This window comes from Rhinopithecus roxellana, chromosome 12 (assembly GCF_007565055.1).
Source record: "Rhinopithecus roxellana isolate Shanxi Qingling chromosome 12, ASM756505v1, whole genome shotgun sequence".
Classification (NCBI taxonomy): Eukaryota; Metazoa; Chordata; class Mammalia; order Primates; family Cercopithecidae; genus Rhinopithecus; species Rhinopithecus roxellana.
The window spans coordinates 57634982-57654761 of NC_044560.1; the positions used below are offsets into that span (position 1 = coordinate 57634982).

Here is a 19780-nt window from a genome sequence, read left to right on the forward strand (position 1 = left end):
GTTGCGCAGGCTGGAGTGCAGCAGCACGATCTCGGCTCGCTGCAACCTCTCCCTGCCGGGTTCAAGCAATTCTGCCCCAGCCTCCTGAGTAGCTGGGACTACAGCCTCACACCACCATGCCCGGCTAATTTTTTTGTTATTTTAGTAGAGACGGGGTTTCACCATTCTGGTCAGCTGGTGTCAAGCTCCTGACTTCGTTATCCGCCCTCCTCGGCCTCCCAAAGTGCTGGGATTACAGGCATGAGCCACCACGCCCTGCCTAAAATGGGCACAATTACTCTTTAGGGGTTTACAGTTTTGGTGAAAATGAGGTATTCTCTGTTTTTAAGTTTTATTTTTTAGAGACAGGGTCTTCCTTTGTTCCCCAGGCTGGAGTGTAGTAGTGCAGTCACAGCTCACTGCAACTTTAAATTCCTGGGCTCAAGCAGTCCTTCCACCTCAGCCTCTTGAGTACCAGGGACTACAGGCACCTGTCACCATGCCCACTATGTCCAGCTGGTTTTTTAATTTTGGGGGCACGTAGTGTCTTCCCCAGGCTGGTCTCCTGAGGTGGAGTGATCCTCTGGCCTCAGTCTCCCAAAGTGCTAGGATTACAGGCAGGAGCCACCGTTCCCAATCTGAAAATAAGGTTTTTTGATGGAAATTGTGATTTTCTCAAGTATGTTTGGAATATCCTGTGCAATAATTATTCCAAGAACAGAGACGTTCTTGAGGACTGTTGCCATTGCATGTGGGTAAACTGCTGTGCATAACTGGTTTATTGAGATACTCAACAGTGACAGGATTTCAGTAGTGGTGTAAGTTAATGCCTTCTAATGACTTCTATATGACAGTATCCAGATAATTGCATCATGTTTAATTCATGGATCTCTGGTAAGTTGGTACTATTGGCCTTATTTAAGGAATTTTCTAAAGGTCACCATTGCAAAGCTGGAGTTTGAACTTCTAGTGTGCTATTAACTGATATATATGTTAGAAACCACAGTACTAGAAATTGGTGGATGGGGAACTGTTAACTGGGAAATTCTACCCAGTTAGTCTTTCCCTGTTTCGTACTCTACTATGCACACGGCCATGTGCACACTGTCTTGTGATAATATAACTAGATATTTCCTATATTTGGTCACAAGATCAACTTTAGGTGAGTTATACTGTGAGCATTACATGTTCTCATTGTGTCAAAGGCACTGGGTGTACTGTGTTGGGTGGTTTCTACATTTCAAGATAAGCTAGTATGCTTGGATGTGTGGGAAATGCATGTATCATTTTGCAATAAGGGAGATTGGGTGCTGTGAGAATAATGGGACTAACAAATTGGGTGGTAATTGATGGGCCTTGCAGAGTTCTGGTCAGTCTGATACCTGCAGGCTGAGGAGGTTCCAGTGAGGTTCATGTGGAAAGTGATGGGTTTGGGAATGGCTGGAAGCAGGGTCGTAGAACTGAAGCACGTGAATCCATGTGGAAAGCTGAGGCTGCATGCGCCTGCGCAGTGCAGCTTAGTGCGTCCGCGCGCAGTTCTCCCGCCCTTTCCAGGTGCCCAGCTTCTGTAGTTGGACTACGCGAGGGGGCGCTCAGAAACCTCGCACTTCTCCGGTCAGGGAAGGTTTGGGAGGATGCTGAGGCCTGAGATCTCATCAACCTCGCCTTCTGCCCCGGCGGTTTCCCCGTCGTCGGGAGAAACCCGCTCACCACAGGGTCCCCGCTACAATTTCAGACTCCAGGAGACTCCTCAGAGCCGCCCTTCAGCCCAGGTGGTCTCTGCATCCACCCCTCCCAGCACGTCAGGAGCCGCGGGCGACCGGAGCAGCAGCAGCAGCCTCCCCTGCCCCGCGCCAGGCTCCCGGCCAGCTCAAGGCAAGGAGTGGTTGGGTGGAGGAGTCTCCTTGAGGCTAGAGGCCGGCAGTTCATGGAGGCTCAGGGACACGTGCGTGGTGGTTACCACAGTGAAGTTCAGTTGTGGTTTGGTTGGGGCGTGAGATCAGAGTGCCCTGGGAATTTGGTCTGGGTGATTAGAAGCCTTGACTTTTCAAATTGGTTCTATTGCAAGACCTTGATTGTGGATGGCTCAGTTCTGAGGAAGGCTGAAGTATCCCATATAACGTCCCTCACAGTGTCTGACAAACGACAGTTTGTGCGTGAGTTTGCTGATAGAAGTGGTGAGCTGATCTTTGATTGCTGAATTTAATTATCCAAATCCTGCTAGGGTGGGGTAAAATAGAATAAATTGAACATTTCATCTAATTCAGGAAAATAATATGTTTAGTATTAAAAGATGTGGGCTGGGCGGTGGCTGACGCCTGTAATCCCAACACTTTGGGAAGCCGAGGTGGACGGATCACTTGAGGCTGGGAGTTCTTTCTACACCAGCCTGGCCAACATGGTGAACCTCCCAACCCCATCCCCCATCTCTACTAAAAATACAAAAATTATCTGGGTGTGGTGGCGCATGATTGTGGTCCTAGCTGCTCAGGAGGCTGAGGTGGGAGGATGGCGAGTCCAGGAAGTCGAGGCTGCCGTGAGCCGAGATCGCGCCACTGCATTTCAGCCTGGGTGACACAGTGAGACTCTGACTCAAAACAAACAAACAAAAAAGATGCATGTCCTTCAAATCATTTATTATTTTACTAGTCTCTATTCATGACAAAGCATCACCATTTTTCACACACGATTGCAACACAATGGTAAAGTAACAAATACCAACTCCAGTGGTCATTTTTCAGTTCATCTCATGTGACCTTTCTGCTGCATTTAATGTTCTTAATTTCTTTATTTTTAGAAACAGAGTCTCGCTGTGTTGCCCAGGCTGGTCTTAAAACTCCTGGCCTCAAGTGCTCCTCCTGCCTTGCTCTCCCCAAGCATCGGAATTACAGGCATGAGCCACCACTGCCTGGCCTATATTTAATGTTCTTGACTGGTCTTCTCTTAAACTCTCTTAATTTGGCTTCCTTGATTCCACTTGCGCCTGTTTTTCTGCTACCTCCTAGAGAATTGCTATGCTCACCTTTGTTCCCGAATTATGGGCATGTCATTAAAGCTTTTTTCTTCCTAGGCCACTTCTACCTAGATGTGAATGTCTCCACAACTCAGATCTCATCTACACTCCAGCCTTATTTCAGACTGTCTTCTGAAGTTTTTATTGATGGACTAATGGATACCTTAAACTCACTATATGATTAATTAAATTCCTCTCTGCATTTTTTTTTTTTTTTTTTTTTTTTTTTTTTTTTTTTTTTTTTTTTTTTTTTGAGACAGAGTCTTGCTCTGTTGCACAGGCTGGAGTGCAGTGGCATGATCATGACTCACTGCAGCCTCAAATTCCTGGGCTCAAGCGATCCTCCCAACTCAGCCTCCCGAGCAGCTGGGACCAAGGTGTGTGCCCCTACAGACGGCAATTTTTAAAATTTTTTTTATAGAGACAGTGTCTTCCTACGTTGCCCAGACTGGTCTCGAACTTCTAGGCTCAAGCGATCCTCCTGCCTCAGCCTCCCAAAATTATGGGATTACAGGCGTGAGCCACTGCACCTAGCCCTCAAACTCCTAAGTGTTCTTCCGTCCTTCTAGCTTACTTACTGTACCACTTACTTATGTCGAAAATGATCTTATCATGTCCCTTGCCACTTAAATCAGTAGACCTGTATCTGCAGGTAAAAGATCAAACTCTTTTGAAGGATAGCCAAAGCAATTGGGATCGGTTTCTAATCTTTACAGATTTATCCCCCATCATTTAATATTTATCCTCCTTTCTAACAAAGCTGAGCTACTTGCAATTCCTCTAAAGCAACATGTATGTTCACATTGTCAATCTAATCCCTCTCTTCATCAGATGCTTTGTCACCCACTTATTTTATCAGTAATGATAACATTCACTAATTTATATACACCTACTTTGTTCTGGCTTCTTACTAGGCAGATGGTATCTCTGATCCTCACAATAATTCTGCAGAGTAGATTTTTTTTTGTTCCTGTTTTACAGATAGAACCAAGGCCCAAATAGGTGAACAAAGGTCCAAATTATGTTAGCAGCTGGGGATAATAATCTGCACTCTCAAGGAACTTAAGGTTCAGTAGAGAAGACAGACTTAAAAATCAACAAATACACATTTAAGAGATAACTGTATTTGAGGTATTTACAATTTTTGAGGTATTTATAATTAAAGTATGGGGACAAAAGTGGGAAAAGACGTTTCACAGAGTAAGTGCGCCTTGAACTGGTCTTGAAGAATAAGTATGAAGAAGAATGCCAGCCAAAGGGAAAGAGGAGAGAAGCTGGAGTGCATTCTTGAGAAAAACACATGCAAAGGAAAAGAAGATTCATGTAAAACTGCAAATAATTTTGCTTGGCTGGAGCAGGAGAGTGATCTATGTAGATAAACTTGGATGTAGATATAGTTGTGAGAATTAGATCTGGGAGACAAATTTCGCCCAGAGACCCCCATGTTCAACGCGAGGTCTCTGGTTTTGGTGACTGGATAGATGGTAGTAGTGGTTTCTGACACTGGGAATTTTGTAGGCAAAGCAACTTTCAGAGGGAAGATGATGAGTTCTGCTATGGACATGCTGAGTGTGAAGAGCCTGTGGGATATCCAGATATTTATATTAAGATAATTGAATATAGGAAACTAGGGCTAAGAAGAGAGAAGCTTGAGGGAAATATAGATTTGAAAGTTACCAGTATGTTGGGACCAGAGTGAGGAATATGAAGATTATATAGCAAAATAGAGGTCAAGGAAGTAGGAGGAGAATTAAGACAAGTGAATGAGTTTCAAGAAAGGGTATATAGTCTAAAAGTAGTCTGAGAACAAGAAACAGCCTTCTCCATCTCCAGTTTCCCCATCTAAGTTTCTGGCAACTACTCTCTTCCTTAGCTCCCTAAAGCCTAGGAATGCTGGCCGGGCGCGGTGGCTCAAGCCTGTAATCCCAGCACTTTGGGAGGCCGAGACGGGCGGATCACGAGGTCAGGAGATCGAGACCATCCTGGCTAACACTGTGAAACCTCGTCTCTACTAAAAAATACAAAAAACTAGCCGGGCGAGGTGGCGGGCGCCTGTAGTCCCAGCTACGGGAGGCTGAGGCAGGAGAATGGCGTAAACCCGGGAGGCGGAGCTTGCAGTGAGCTGAGATCCGGCCACTGCACTCCAGCCCCGGCGACGGAGCGAGACTCCGTCTCAAAAAAAAAAAAAAGCCTAGGAATGCTAATGGAGCACATTTTATGCTGGTTCTTTATGATAACACCCCTACACCCTGTCGACACCTTTGCAAATATTCTCTTTATCAAATTATCCCAGTTTGAGTGTATCATTAATTCCTGCTGGAACCCATATAATGAAGTTATATTTTACCCTATGGTGAGTATGGGGAGACACATGGGAATTGTAAGAAAGAGAGATGCTGATCAGATTTGTTTTTCAGAAAGATTACTGGTGATGATTCGAAGAATAGATTAGAGAGGTGTAATACTGGAAGCAAGGAGAAGAAGTAGGAGACTTGCACAAGGACCAAAGAAGATACAGGCTTAAAATGGGCTGGGAGGAGTAGAGAGGGATTTAAATTTTAGTGATGTTAAAAAAAAGAATTCTAGGACTCAGTCACTGAATGTTAGGGTTCATGAAGGAGGAGTTGAGAATGTCTCCTGAGCTTATGACTTGAGTGACAAGGGACAAGCTGGTACAACTGACAATACTGATAATAAAGAATTAATTTCGAGGGAAAGATAGAGTTCATTTCTGGACATTTAGAATGCTGGGAAGATATCTAAAGGTTTATGCCCAAGAGATAGATACAGTGTTCTAGAGCTACATCGTCTGATAGAATATTCTGTGATAATAGAAACATTTCATACTGATGCTGTCCGATATGGTAACTAGTAGCCATATGTGGCTTTTGAGCATTTGAAAATGTTGCTAGTGTGACTGAGGAACAGAATTTAAATTGTATTTAATTTTGATTTAGTTAAATACTCACATGTGCCACTTTATTGAACAATGCAGGTATAGAGCTGAGAATGGTTTTTGCACTTTTGAAGCATTAAAAAATCAAAACAATATTTTGTAATATTAAAATTATATGAAATTTAGAATTCAGTATATAGAAATAAAGCCATTTTAATTGAAACATAGCCATTCTCATTTATTTATGTATTATCTATGACTGCTTTTCTATGATAGTGTCAGAGCTGAGTAATTGTTACAGTGATTATATGGCCCACAAAGCCTAAAATATTTGCCATCTGGTCCTTTATTTAAAAGTTTATGGGCTGGGCATGGTGGCTCATGCCTGTAATCCCAGCACTTTGGGAGGCGAAGGCGGGCGGATCACCTGAGGCCAGGAGTTTGAGACCAGCCTGGCCAACATGACAAAACCCTGCCTCTATTAAAAATACAAAAAAAAAAAAAAAAAAAAAGGAAAAAACCAGCCAGGTGTGGTTGTGCACGCCTATAATGCCAGCTACTTGGGAGGCTGAGGCAGGAGAATCGCTAGAATTTGGGAGGTGGAGGCTGCAGTAAGCTGAGATTGCGCCATTGCACTCCAGCATGGGCAACAAGAGTGAAACTCCATCTCAAAAAAAAAAAAAAAAGTTTATGCTGAGGCATGGTGGCTCATGCTTGTAATCTCAGTGCTTTGGGAGGCTGAAGTGGGAGGATTGCTTGAGGCCAGGAGTTTGAGATCAGCCTGGGCAACGTAGCAAGACCCTGTCTCTATAAAAAAAAAAATTAACTGTGTGTGGTGAGGTGCACCTATAGTCCATAGTTACTCAAGAGGCTGAGGCAGGAGGTTACTTGAGCCCATGAGCTTGAGGCTGCAGTGAGCTGTGATCACACTACTGCACTCCAGTCTGGGCGACAAAGTGAGACCTTGTCTTTATAAGACAGTAAAATAGACTGGGCACGGTGGTTCCCGATTATAATCCCAGCATTTTGGGAGGCTGAGGTGGGAAGATCACTTGAGCCCAGGAGTTTGAGACCAGCCTGGGAAACATGCCAAAACCCCATCTCTACAAAAGTACAAAAAATTAGCCTGGCATGGTGGCATGAGCTTATAGTCCCAGCTACTTGGGAGGATGAGGTAGGAGGATTGCTTGAGCCCAGCAGTTCAAGGCTGCATTTAACCAAGATTGCACCACTGCATTCCAGCCTAAGCTACAGAACGAGAATCTCACACAGAGACAAAAAGGAAAAATTAAAAGTTTAGCAACCCCTGGTTTACAGTTTAAGAGAGTAGTTACAGCTATATATAAAGGCTTGAGAGTTGTCAGAAAATAGATGTTAATAGAAACAAAGAGGAGAGATGAGATGTCTGGAGATGTATAATGTTGATTTGTGAGGGAAAGCTTAAAAGTGTAGAGCCCTGGAGGCCAAAAGTTAAGAGGCAGAGGAAAAAGGAGATGGCAAAGGAAACTAAAAGTGGTTTAAAGATAATTCAAGATAGAGAGTTGTGGAAATCAAAGAGAATAGGAGAATAGAGCCCAAACATTTTAAATTTTATTTTAGAACTCCTGTGTGCCAAGAGGCTATGCTAGGTTGTTTATGTACATTATTTAAAAATTTTATGACAATCCTGTAAAACAGGTAATATCTTACATCAGTAGATAAGTACCTAAATAAGGAACTGAAGCCAGTTGAGTCTAAAACTCTACAATGCCATTTGCATGGGGGAGAGAATTTCAATGAAGAAATCAACAGAAGAAGGTTAAAAGAGGTCTAATAATTATTATACAAATGAAACATATGTCTTAGTCTGTTTTCTGTTGCTTTTAACAGAATACTTGAAACTGGGTGATTTATAAAGAAAGAAAACATATTTCTTGGAAGTCTGGAGGCTGGGAAGTCCAAGGTCAAAGGAGGCACATTTAGTGACGGCCTTTGTGCTGTTGGAGTCCCTGTAGAGTCCTGCAGTGGTACAGGGTATCACATGGAGAGGGAGCTGAGAATGGTAGCTCAGGTCTCTCCTCCTCTTCTTATAAAGCCACCAGTCCTACTCTCGTGATAACCCATTAATCTATTAACTCATGAATGGATTAATTCCTTCATGAAGGCAGAGCCCTCATGTCCCATCACCTCTCAAAGGCCCCACCTCTCTCCTGCCACAATGGGGATTAAATTTCAATGTGAGTTTTAGAGGGGACAGATATTCACACCTTAGCAACATATCTGGTATATTTGAAGATTAAAGGGTAATTTATGATTTTAGCCAGAGTGGTTGCAGTGAACTTGTAGAGGCAAAAGCTATATTAGCGTATTTTCATATATTTATCAATATTGTCATTAATTTTGTCATAATCTGTGTATTTTTAAAAATCATTTTCACATGAAGTTTTATAGAAAGTGAACATAGTGGCTGGGTACAGTGGCTCACGCCTCTAATCCCAGCACTTTGGGAGGCCGAGGCGGGTGGATCATGAGGTCAGGAATTTGAGACCAGCCCAGCCAACATGGTGAAACCCCGTCTCTACTAAAAATACAAAAATTAGCCAGGCATGGTGGCGGGTGCCTGTAATCCCAGCTACTCGGGAGGCTGAGCTGAGGCAGGAGGATCGCTTGAACTGAGGAGGTGGAGGTTGCAGTGAGCCAAGATCATGCTACTATACTACAACCTGGGCGACAAGAGCAAGACTCTGTCTCACAAAAAAAAAGAAAAAGAAAAAAGAAGAAAGTGAACATGGTATAAATTATAATGATTAATATATCATTGCATAATTCAAATATTTAAGAATTGACTGTTAATTTTTCAAATTTAGGTTCATACTTTGGAAACAAAAGAGCTTATGCAGAAAACATAGTTGCATCAAACCTTACTTTTGGTGCAAGCTCATCTTCTGCACGAGATACTAATTATCCTCAAACACTTAAAACTCCACTGTCTACTGGAAATCCTCAGAGATCGGGTTATAAGAACTGGACACCACAAATGGGATATTCAGGTAAAATAAGTGGAAGATTAACCTAGATGATCTTTTGAAACTTAAAAGTTTTGTAAATTATAAATTAGGGTTATTGAGTTCATTTGAATTTATCTATAACGGATATGAATGAAAAATAAATACATTAGTTTACCTCTATCCAAAATTTGAGTCTAGATTAATAAGGCAACATAGTTTCTGATATTGTTTGGTAATAAATGCAGGTCTACATTATTTTAACCATTCTGACAAAAAACACACAAGAAAGAGAAACCTCTCCCTTTTATACGTGATGTCATTTAAATCTAAAAGTTGACACTGATATTACTAGTGAGTGGTTTTTTTATACTTAAATTTTAATTTTTATCTAAATCTATGAGATTTTCTTGAAGAGCAGATAGATAAAATAGGTTTCCATGTATAACAGTTTTCTAAGGTATATACAACAGAATTTCTTGGTTACAGGGTGTGTTATGTAAATACATATATTTACAAGATAATGACAAATTACTTTTTAAAGTAGTTCTACCAATGTATAAATGGTGGTTAAGTTTATATTAGATCTACAGAAGTCAGTTTTAGCACTGTAGTAGAATATGACCTTCTGTTTTTGTTTTATTTTTTAATTTTTTGAGACAGAATCTCGCTGTGTCACCCAGGCTGGAGTGCAGTGGTGTGATCTCGGCTAACTGCAACGTCTGCCTCCCAGGTTCAAGTGATTCTTCCGCCTCAGCCTCCTGAGTAGCTGGGACTACAGGCGCTTGCCACCACGCCCAGCTAACTTTTGTATTAACAGAGATGGGGTTTCATCATATTGGTCAGGCTGATCTTGAACTCCTGACCTCATGATCCACCCACCTTGGCCTCCCAAAGTGCTGGGATTACAGGTGTGAGCCACCGCGCCTGACCCTGACCTTTTTATTTTTAAGTAGAAAATAAATACCAAGTTCCAGTGGAAATTCAACAGACATACAAAAGACATCTCTAAGGTTCTAAAAATACGTTTATGCTGTTATCTCTCTGTTGTAAATAACATAATAATGAGCATCCTAATGCATAAAGCTTTTTTCTGAGTCTCTTATTATTTCCTTAAAGCACACCCCTAGAAGTCAAATTACTGAAACACAGGGAAATTAGGGAAATTATCTTTTTTATTTATTTATTTTTTTTAATTACCATTTTTTGTTTTGTTTTTAAGACGAAGCCTCATTCTGTTGTCCAGGCTGGAGTGCAGTGGTGCCATCTCGGCTTGCTGCAACATCCACGTCCTGGGTTCAAGTGATCCTCCTGCCTCAGCCTCCCAAGTAGCTGGGATTACAGGCGTGCGTCACCATGCTTGGCTAATTTTTGTTTTTTTAGTAGAAATGGGGTTTTGCCATGTTGGCCAGGCTGATCTTGAACTTCTGACCACAAGTGATCTGCCCACCTCGGCCTCCTAAAGTACTGGGATTACAGTTGTGAGCCACCACGCCTGGCCAAAATTACCATTTTTTTTTTTTTTTTTTTTTTTTTTTTTTTTTTTTGAGGCGGAGTCTCGCTCTGTCGCCCGGGCTGGAGTGCAGTGGTGCCATCTCGGCTCACTGCAAGCTCCGCCTCCCAGGTTCTCGCCATTTTCCTGGCTCTGTCTCCCAAGTAGCTGGGACTACAGGCACCCGCCACCATGCCCGGCTAATTTTTTGTATTTTTAATAGAGATGGGGTTTCACCATGTTAGCAAGGATGGTCTCGATTTCCTGGCCTTGTGATCTGCCCACCTCAGCCTTCCAAAGTGCTGGTATTACAGACATGAGCCACCGTGCCTGGCCTTTTCTGTTAATTTCTATGTTTCCAGTTCTTTTTTTAACTCCGATGGGTCATTATGTCTAGCTGTGTGCCAATATCACACCATCTTTAACTTTATGATAAGTCTTGATATTTTGTAGGACAGCCCTACCACCATTACCCTCCACAGGCCACCTTATTTTTCTTTAGAGTAGTCTTGGTTCTTCTTGGCCCTTTGCTTTTCCATATCAACTTTGGGCGAAGTTTTCAAGCTCCACCAAAAAACACATTGAGGTTTTGATTGAAATTATAGTTATACTGAACCAACAGATCCTTTAGGGAGAATTGAAATAAGAGGCTAATTGGTATCTATAGATTGCATTATTTTGTACTCTTGATTAAGAATTTCCTCTACAATGGATGGTGGACATTCATATGGGATGCAAATATTTTAAATTTTAAATTTAAGATTTATATTTTAAATCTTAGAGATCTATTTATATGCTCAAATGATCTTGTCACCAATCTGTCAATCATATTTCTTCCAAGTCCCAGCCATCTAGGTAAACCATTATCAACTGCTTATAAATGAATCTAAATCTGTACTTCTGGCCATCTCTCATTCCAGACATGGTAAACAACCAAACGTACTTCTAAAAATTCTGCCCAGATGAGAGATCAAAATGAACAGGCCAAACTTGGTGGCTCATGCCTATAATCCCAACACTGGGAAACTAAGATGGGAGAACTGCTTGAAGGCAGTCCAGCATGGGCAAGAAGTGAGACCTCATCTCTACAAAAAAAGTTAAAATTTGCCAGGTGTGGTGGCATGACTGTCGTCCTAGCTACTCAGAAGGCTAAGGTGGGAAGACCACTGGACCTCAGGAGTTTGAGGCTGCAGTGTGCCATGATTTCATGCCATTGCACTCCAGCCTGGGTGACAGAGCCAGACCGTTTCAAAAAAAAAAAAGTCAAAAAGTATAAGAAAATAGTAATGAATATAGAATATCTCAAGCAAGGAAGGAGGAGTTTCTTAGCAGAAAAGCAGTGGAAGAAATTATACAGGGAAAGATTGTCTATGCAAAAATAGAAATTTTTGAGATAACGAAAATATCAAGATTAGTAGCAACTGTAAATTACTGTCATTGATTTACACAATTCTCATTAAAACCTTAAGACCTAGTAAACATTGTATAAAATGATGTAAACATCTCTAAAAAGGAAACAATATAGATAACAATGGATATATTAAATTATGTTCAGTTTCAGTAGTACTTTTAAAAATACAGATTTAAGTGGCAGTCCATTAAATTAGCCAACAATCATAGTCATAATGAATTCTAGAAGTTAGTAATGACGAGGATACAGTAAGATTGGCTTTCCTCATACACTATTGATGGAATTAAAAATTAGTCCAGTTCTCAAAAGAAATTTGGCAGTATATCTGAGATCCTTAAAAATATGGTTTGTTTCAGTAATTTGAGTTCCAAGGGTGTATTTTAAAGAAATAATAAGAAAACCAGAAAAAAGCTTTATGCATTAGGATGCTCATTATTATATTATTTACAACAGAGAGATAACAGCATAAATGTACTTTTAAAACCTTCTAGGAAGTGTCTTCTGTGTGTACTGAATTTCCACTGGTACTTGGTATTTATTTTCTAATTAAAAATAGGAATGTCTAAATGATGAATTGATGGGTGCTGACGAGTTGGTGGGTGCAGCACACCAACATGGCACAAATATACATATGTAACAAACCTGCACATTATGCACATGTACCCTAGAACTTAAAGTATAATAATAAAAAAAAAATAGGAACTGTCATATTCTATTACAGAGCTTAAACTGACTTCTGTAGGTTTAATATAAACTTAATCACCATTTATAACATAATGTTCATGGGGGAAAAGGTTTCTGAGACCTGAACACATAGATTTTTAAGTGAATCCTTAAGTTTACTGTTGACTCAGATAGCATAAATACTTAAGTTTTTTGTGGGCATTGTAATAGAAGAATGGAAGAAGAAATGAATCCAGGTCAGGGAGGGAAAAGAGGGAGGAAAAGGAGTTACTTAAAAGATTGACAAGGGAACAAAAGACTAGTTTGCATCTTTGAAAATAAAATTTTAGAAATTTTTGGTCTGGAAAAAAAAAACAAAGAAAAAATAAATTTTTAGTCTGACTTTTTTCATATGCTAATAATGCCCTATATTTGAGTAATTTCATTTACTTTATAAAACACTTCTATATGATTGCATTAATTCTTATAATAATCTTGTGAAAAAGTTTGGTATTTCTAGTTTATAGATGAAGAAATGGTCGTTTTAAAAGTTTAAAAAATTTACCTGAGCATTCATAGTTTGTAAGGCACAGATCTCAAGATCAGTAATGTATGTAATGGTTCATAGCACCAGCTGTGGAACTAGACTGCCTGGGTGCAAATGCTGTCTCTACCAGTTACATTGGTGCCTCAGTCTCCTTATAGCTAAGTGGAGAAAATGATGGTGTCTATTTAATAGGATTGTTGTTATAATTATGTGAGTTAAACTAATTAAAGAACTTAAAACATTCTTGACACTTAGTAAGCACTTAATAAATGTTGGATATGTTATTATAATTTTAATTTCCACATTACACAGGTATCTCATAATTGGAATTCATAGTTATATAATACTTAATTTTTTTTTTTTTTTTTTTTTTTGAGAAGTTCTTGCTCTGTCACCCAGGCTGGAGTGCAGTGGCAGGAACACAGCTCACTACAGTCTCAACCTCCTGGGCTCAAGCAAGGCTCCCATCTCAGCCTCCTCAGTGACTGGGACCATGGAGGTACATGCCACCACACTCAACTATTTTTCAGTTTTTTTTTTTTAGAGCTAACTTCTTGTTATGTTGTCCAGGTTGGTCTCAAACTCCTGGGCTCAAGTAATCCTCCCACCTTGGCCTTCCTAAATGCCAGGATTACAGGTGAGCTGCCATGCCCAGTCCCAAATAGCTTTTATTTTTTTATTTTTTGAGATGGAGTCTCACTCTGTCACCCAGGCTGGAGTGCAGTGGCGCAATCTCGGCTCATTTGCAAACTCCACCTCCCAGTTTCAAGCAATTCTCTTGCCTCATCCTCCCCAGTAGCTGGGATTACAGGCATACGCCACCACACCTGGCTAATTTTTGTATTTTTAGTAGAGATGGGGTTTTGCCATGTTGGGCAGGCTGGTCTCAAACTCCTTATGTCAGGTGATCCACCCACCTCGGCTTCCCAGAGTACTGGGATTACAGGGTTGAGCCACCAAGCCCAGTCTCCAAATAGCTTTTAAATGACAGAATAAGGTAAATAATCTATTTTCTGACCCAAGTCCTTTTATGACTCCATTCCAATAAAATAGAAAATAAGACAATTTAAAATTTGTTATTTCTAATTGTGAAGTCACTTTTTGGCAAAATGCTCTGAGAATTAATATTTTTATTTGGTCTAGTAATGAAAAGTTATTTTTTGATGAGAAAAAAATGGTTATTTCCTTGTCTATTAATACAGTAGCCATGTCCTAGACTAGATATGCTTTAAGATCTTATGTGAAAGAATGAGAAATTATTATCAGGTTGGGTGTGGTGGCTCATGCCTGTAATCCCAGCACTTTGGGAAGCCGAGGCGGGTGGATTACCTGAGGTCAGAAGTTTGAGACCAGCCTGACTAACATGACGAAACCCTGTCTCTACTAAAAATACAAAAATTAGCCGGGCATGGTATTGCATGCCTGTAATCCCAGCCACTTGGGAGGCTGAGGCAGGAGAATCTCTTGAATCCAGGAGGCACAGGTTGTGGTGAGTCGAGATCGCACCATTGCACTCCAGCCTAGGCAATAATAGCAAAACACCATCTCAAAAAAGAAAAAAAAAAAAAAAATTAAAAAATAGAAATGATTATTATCAATGTTTATATCTTTTATTTAAAAATTTACAGCTTCATCCTCATCTGCGATTTCTGTACACTGCCCATCAGTTATTGTAGCTGTTGTAGAAGGGAGAGGACTTGCCAGAGGTGAAATAGGAATGGCAAGTATTGATTTAAAAAACCCCCAAATTATACTATCCCAGTTTGCAGACAACACAACATATGCAAAGGTAAGTATTAATAATTCTAGAAAATGGCTGCTCTGTTAGGCAATATCTAGATTTTAAAGTCAGTGCCTTCCCAATTTGTTTACTTTTTGGTAGAATAAAGGTTATTCATTATTATGTCAATGTAAATACTCTGAATTAAAATAAAGTTGTCTTATATCTGATTTTTATTTTTTAAATATATTTTGTCCAAAAAGAATGTGCTTTACTGTTACTTGAATAAGCTATTGTTAGTATTAGTTTCTAAAAGTAACATCTTCAAATTAATAATTTCTGGATTTATTCCAAAGGTAATACATGTGATAATGTGGTATTGATCATAATCCTTAAAGACACAATCCCAAATGCCATAATCCCGATGTTCAAATCTTGAATGATCAAAATCCTTCATGCTGAAATCCTGAAAGCTTAATTCGAGGGAAGGGATTAATGCGTTTTTGGCTGTACACAAGATAGTTGCATCATGTTAGACGCATCATATTAGGCAGAACTACTACCTTGTTATTTTCTTTATTTGGAAATTAGGTATGGTTTAAGGAGATGCATAGGGGTCCCAAATTGGCAAGGGATGGACTTGTGGATTTAAGTATAGGTGGCAACTTGACTTCAGTAAAAAATCCCTAGTAAAGCATTATTTGGGCTGTGTCTGTGAGGTTGTTTCCAGAGATTAGTGTGTGAGTCTGAGCGGACTAGGTGGTGAAAATCTGCGCTCAGTGTTGGTGACCACTTTGCAATTGGCCAGGGCCCAGAGAGAGCAAATACGGAAGTTGAATTGGTCTCTCTCTGAGAGCTGGGACAGACTCTTCTGCTGCTGCCTTGGACATCAGAAATTTGACTCCACAGAAGTTCATTATCATAGCATTGACTGTGTATAAGCATTGCACGTATACATACAAATGTTGAAATTTGTTTGATAAATGAAGACATGTCCTTTTTGTACATCATTTATTTGTGAAAGATAAAATTCATTTCTTGAAATCTCAGCTCTTCAGGCAACTGTGTATGTGGTGACCCACAGAAGTTTTTGATCTAGCTCATCAAAAGACTTAGATTGTCCCTGGTGGTATTTCAGATGACTGTATTTATGAAGCTTGGTGCAGACAATTACCAACCACAGTGATATGCATTTATACATTTTGCTTTTTGACTAATTTCTATGTTTTGACTAATTTTTTGTAAATACAGTTTGTCTGCTCATAACTGTTATTAAACCTGTGTGACTGTCGTTAGTACACTTAAGTGTTTATGCTTTCAAAAATATATGTTATTATTGCCTATTTTATTGTGTAAAGTGGTCTATGAATTGTTCTGTTGTGTTTTTGTTTCTCAAATAAATCCCCTTTTAAAAATGCAACTCAATGTCTTTAAAATTGTTGTTGAAGTTATTTCTTCCAGAACTGTGTTTTTGGGATTTCAGTCTTTTGGTATTGGGATTTTGGGGATTTTTAGACTTTAAGGATTTTGCTCTTTTGGGATTTCGACATTCAGGATTATGCCTTTTGAGATTGTGTCTTTCAGGATTATGGCCCAAACCTGTCATAATGCTAACTCCAGAGGGTTATTTCCACTGAACTGTATTTGAACTGTATTTTTTCAGAGGTAAAGAAAACTAGTATCTTAGTTCAGTCATAATTTAGCCTCTTAACTTCTTGCCTTCACTTCTTATTTTGCCTTCATTTTATATCAGTCATCATTCATTTGATCCACTTGCCTATTGTCATGGGAATTTGCATGATCTATCAGGTAGAGATAGTTTGCTCCTAATTTCTATGTTATTTAACCCAATTATTATTTTATTTTATTTTTAAAAGGTCTTGCTCTTTTGCCTAGGCTGAAGTGCAGTGGCATGATCATGACTCACTGCAGCCTCCCACATCAGCCTCTTGAGTAGCAGGGACCACAGGCATGCACCACCACATACAGCTGATTTTTAAATTTTGTGTGTGTGTGTGTGTAGATGAGGTTGCTCTGTTACCCAAGCTAGTCTCAAACTCCTAGACCAAGTGATCCTGCCCCCTCAGAAGCTGAATTGCTCCTCGGGTTCCCAAAGTGCTAGAATTATAGGCATGAGCCATTGAGCCTAGTTAATTATTATTTTGAAGATGTGATCTAGTGTTTTATTTCTAGTGTTTCATTATTTTTTGATTCTCTTCCCTTAGTTCCTCTTTATGGTCCTCCAGTATGTAGACTTCCCTTTCCTAATAATTAATTTTTTATTATACTTAACAACCTTAATGATATTAGTATTGCATACTAACTTCATCTGTAGGTACTTTATACTTTTATACAATTTCAAAACAGTAGGAAAAATGTTTTTAAAAAACAGGAATGTTAGACAAATTGAGAATTTCTGTGTTTAGAATAGTTCTAAGAAATACACCTTATTTTATGAAAAGCTAAGGCATAAGGCAGATGTTTCTCATCTGTGTTTACGTACTTTTCAACACTTAATCTGTACCAGTGTGGCCATACTGATTGTATTGCCATAGTTACCCTTTTTTTTTTGAGACAGTGTCTCACTTTGTCACCCAGATTGAAGTGCAGTGGCACAGTCTTGACTCACTGCAACCTCTGCCTCCTGGGTTCAAGCAATTCTCCTGCCTCAGCCTCCCAAGTAGCTGGGATTACAGATGCACACCACCACGCCTGGTTAATTTTTGTATTTTTAGTGAGACAGGGTTTCACCATGTGGGCCAAGCTGGTTGTGAACTCCTGACCTCTAGAGATCCACTCACCTTGGCCTCCCAAAGTGCTGGGATTACAGGCGTGAGCCACCTTGCCCGGCCTATAGTTACCCTTATTGGATGTATTTATATTTTTCATGGAGATGGATAAAATACTAAGTATAAGTATTTATTTTAAAAAATTTTATTTTGGGAATACATATTTGAAAAGTTCAAATTAATTTTTGAACTTAGGCTGTTAGAAACTATTATAAGTAAAATATACCCTATTTTATGACAGTATTTTATATTAGTAGTTATATAGGAGATATATGTTTAACATACTACCATTAGAAATATGTACATATATATTTTGGTGGTGGTGGTGGTGGTGGCGGTGGTGTTTGTCTGTTTGTTTTTGAGACAGATTTTCCCTCTGCCACATAGGCTGGAGTGCAATGGTGCCTGGTGCGATCTCAGCTCACTGCAACCTTTGCCTCCTGGGCTCAAACAATTCTCATGCCTCAGCCTCCTGAGTAGCTGGGATTACAGGCATGCACCACCATGCCTGGGTAATATTTGTATATATATATATATATATATATGTGTGTGTGTGTGTGTGTGTATATTTTTTAGTAGAGACAGGGTTTCACCCTGTTGGCCAGGTGGGTCTCGAACTCCTGGCCTCAAGTGATCTGTCCACCTCAGCCTCCCAAAGTGCTGGGATTACAGGTGTGAACCCACTTGGCTAGAAACATATTTTAATTGAAATATATCATTAGGACAGTTATAATTTTGTGTATCTATGAATTAATTTTAAATACTTATCTCAGAAAAATATGAAACTTTTTTTGTTTCCTAAGCTTTATTTAAGAAATTATTCAAATGATTTCAGGTGATCACTAAACTTAAAATTTTGTCACCTTTGGAAATAATAATGTCAAATACTGCTTGTGCTGTGGGGAATTCCACCAAGTTGTTCACTCTGATCACAGAAAATTTCAAGGTAAGTGATGTTTACTGTTTGTAACATTCAAGATCTAACCACTTATTAATTTATTTTTTATTTTTTTATTTTTTTGAGATGGAGTTTCACTCTGTCACCCAGGCTGGAGTGCAATGGTGTGATCTCATCTCACTGCAACCTCCAGCTCCCGAGTTCGAGCGATTCTCCTGCCTCAGCTTCCCGCGTAGCTGGGACTACAGGTGTGTGTCACCACACCTGGCTAATTTTAGGATTTTTAGTAGAGATGGGATTTCACCATGTTGACCAGGCTAGTCTCAAACTCCTGACCTCAAGAGATCTGCCCGCCTCGGCCTCCCAAAGTGCTGGGATTACAGGCATGAGCCACTGTGCCCAGCCCTAATCACTTTATTTAAAATTTATTTAATAATATCATTATAAAGAACAATAATTTTAGTAACTTTATATTTAGTGTCCTAAAGTAGTCACTAAATACAAATCCTAATCTAAGGGACTGTTAATACAGATAATACAAATGATAGGGAATTTACTTATTTGATTTGGCACGCTTGATCTACTTTAAACAAAAGAAAAAATGTTTTAGGTAATAAGGAAGTTTCTCCCCGTATACAAGGGGCAGACCCATAGAGAAAGCATAGGTTTCCCTTTCACGTATTTTCCTGAAAACTACTTATTGTGCTGTCAGACTGGTTGAAATTGAAGTTCTTAGGAGACAGCACCTATCAGCAAGTACCTTTTTCTATAGGGAATTTAATTTGTATTGAAAATTGTTTCAGCTTCCCCTGGTAACATGTGCTGCCTTAGGATTAGCCTGCTACTCTAGTGTCCATCTGTAGGACTGTGGTGGATAACCACTGTGGAACCTTATCCAACAAGAATGTGTTGGTTCCAAACCAAGTAGACAGCATTGCAGTTGGAATAATTCCTTAGGAGTGCAAATTATTTTCAGAATATGATATATATATATATAATTTTGAGATGGAGTCTCGCTCTGTCGCCCGGGCTGGAGTGCAGTGGCCGGATCTCAGCTCACTGCAAGCTCCGCCCCCCGGGTTTACGCCATTCTCCTGCCTCAGCCTCCCGAGTAGCTGGGACTACAGGCGCCCGCCACCTCCCTGGCTGGTTTTTTGTATTTTTTAGTAGAGACGGGGTTTCACCGGGTTGGCCAGGATGGTCTCGATTTCCTGACCTCATGATCCACCCATCTCGGCCTCCCAAAGAATATACTATATTTTGTTATGTTTGTAGACTTATCTTTTACTTTAACACATTTCGAACCAAGCTGAGGATTGGAGTCTAATGAGTTCCTTTCCCGTTCCTAATGTATTCAGCATCTGCAGTTATATAAGATTTGTCATGGT

At 39.8% G+C, this 19780-nt stretch overlaps 1 protein-coding gene across 1 annotated transcript in view; it reads left to right on the top strand.

Annotated features, from left to right (window-relative positions):
• Positions 1–1509: 1509 nt before the first annotated feature.
• Positions 1510–19780, top strand: part of MSH4 (mutS homolog 4) — a 126974-nt gene continuing 108703 nt past the window's right edge. Inside the window, exons 1-4 of the mRNA XM_010368601.2 lie at positions 1510–1854; positions 8735–8917; positions 14614–14774; positions 18330–18440. Coding sequence (XP_010366903.1) covers positions 1614–1854; positions 8735–8917; positions 14614–14774; positions 18330–18440 — 696 coding nt within the window. The 5' untranslated portion in view covers positions 1510–1613. The remainder of the gene's footprint in view (positions 1855–8734; positions 8918–14613; positions 14775–18329; positions 18441–19780) is intronic.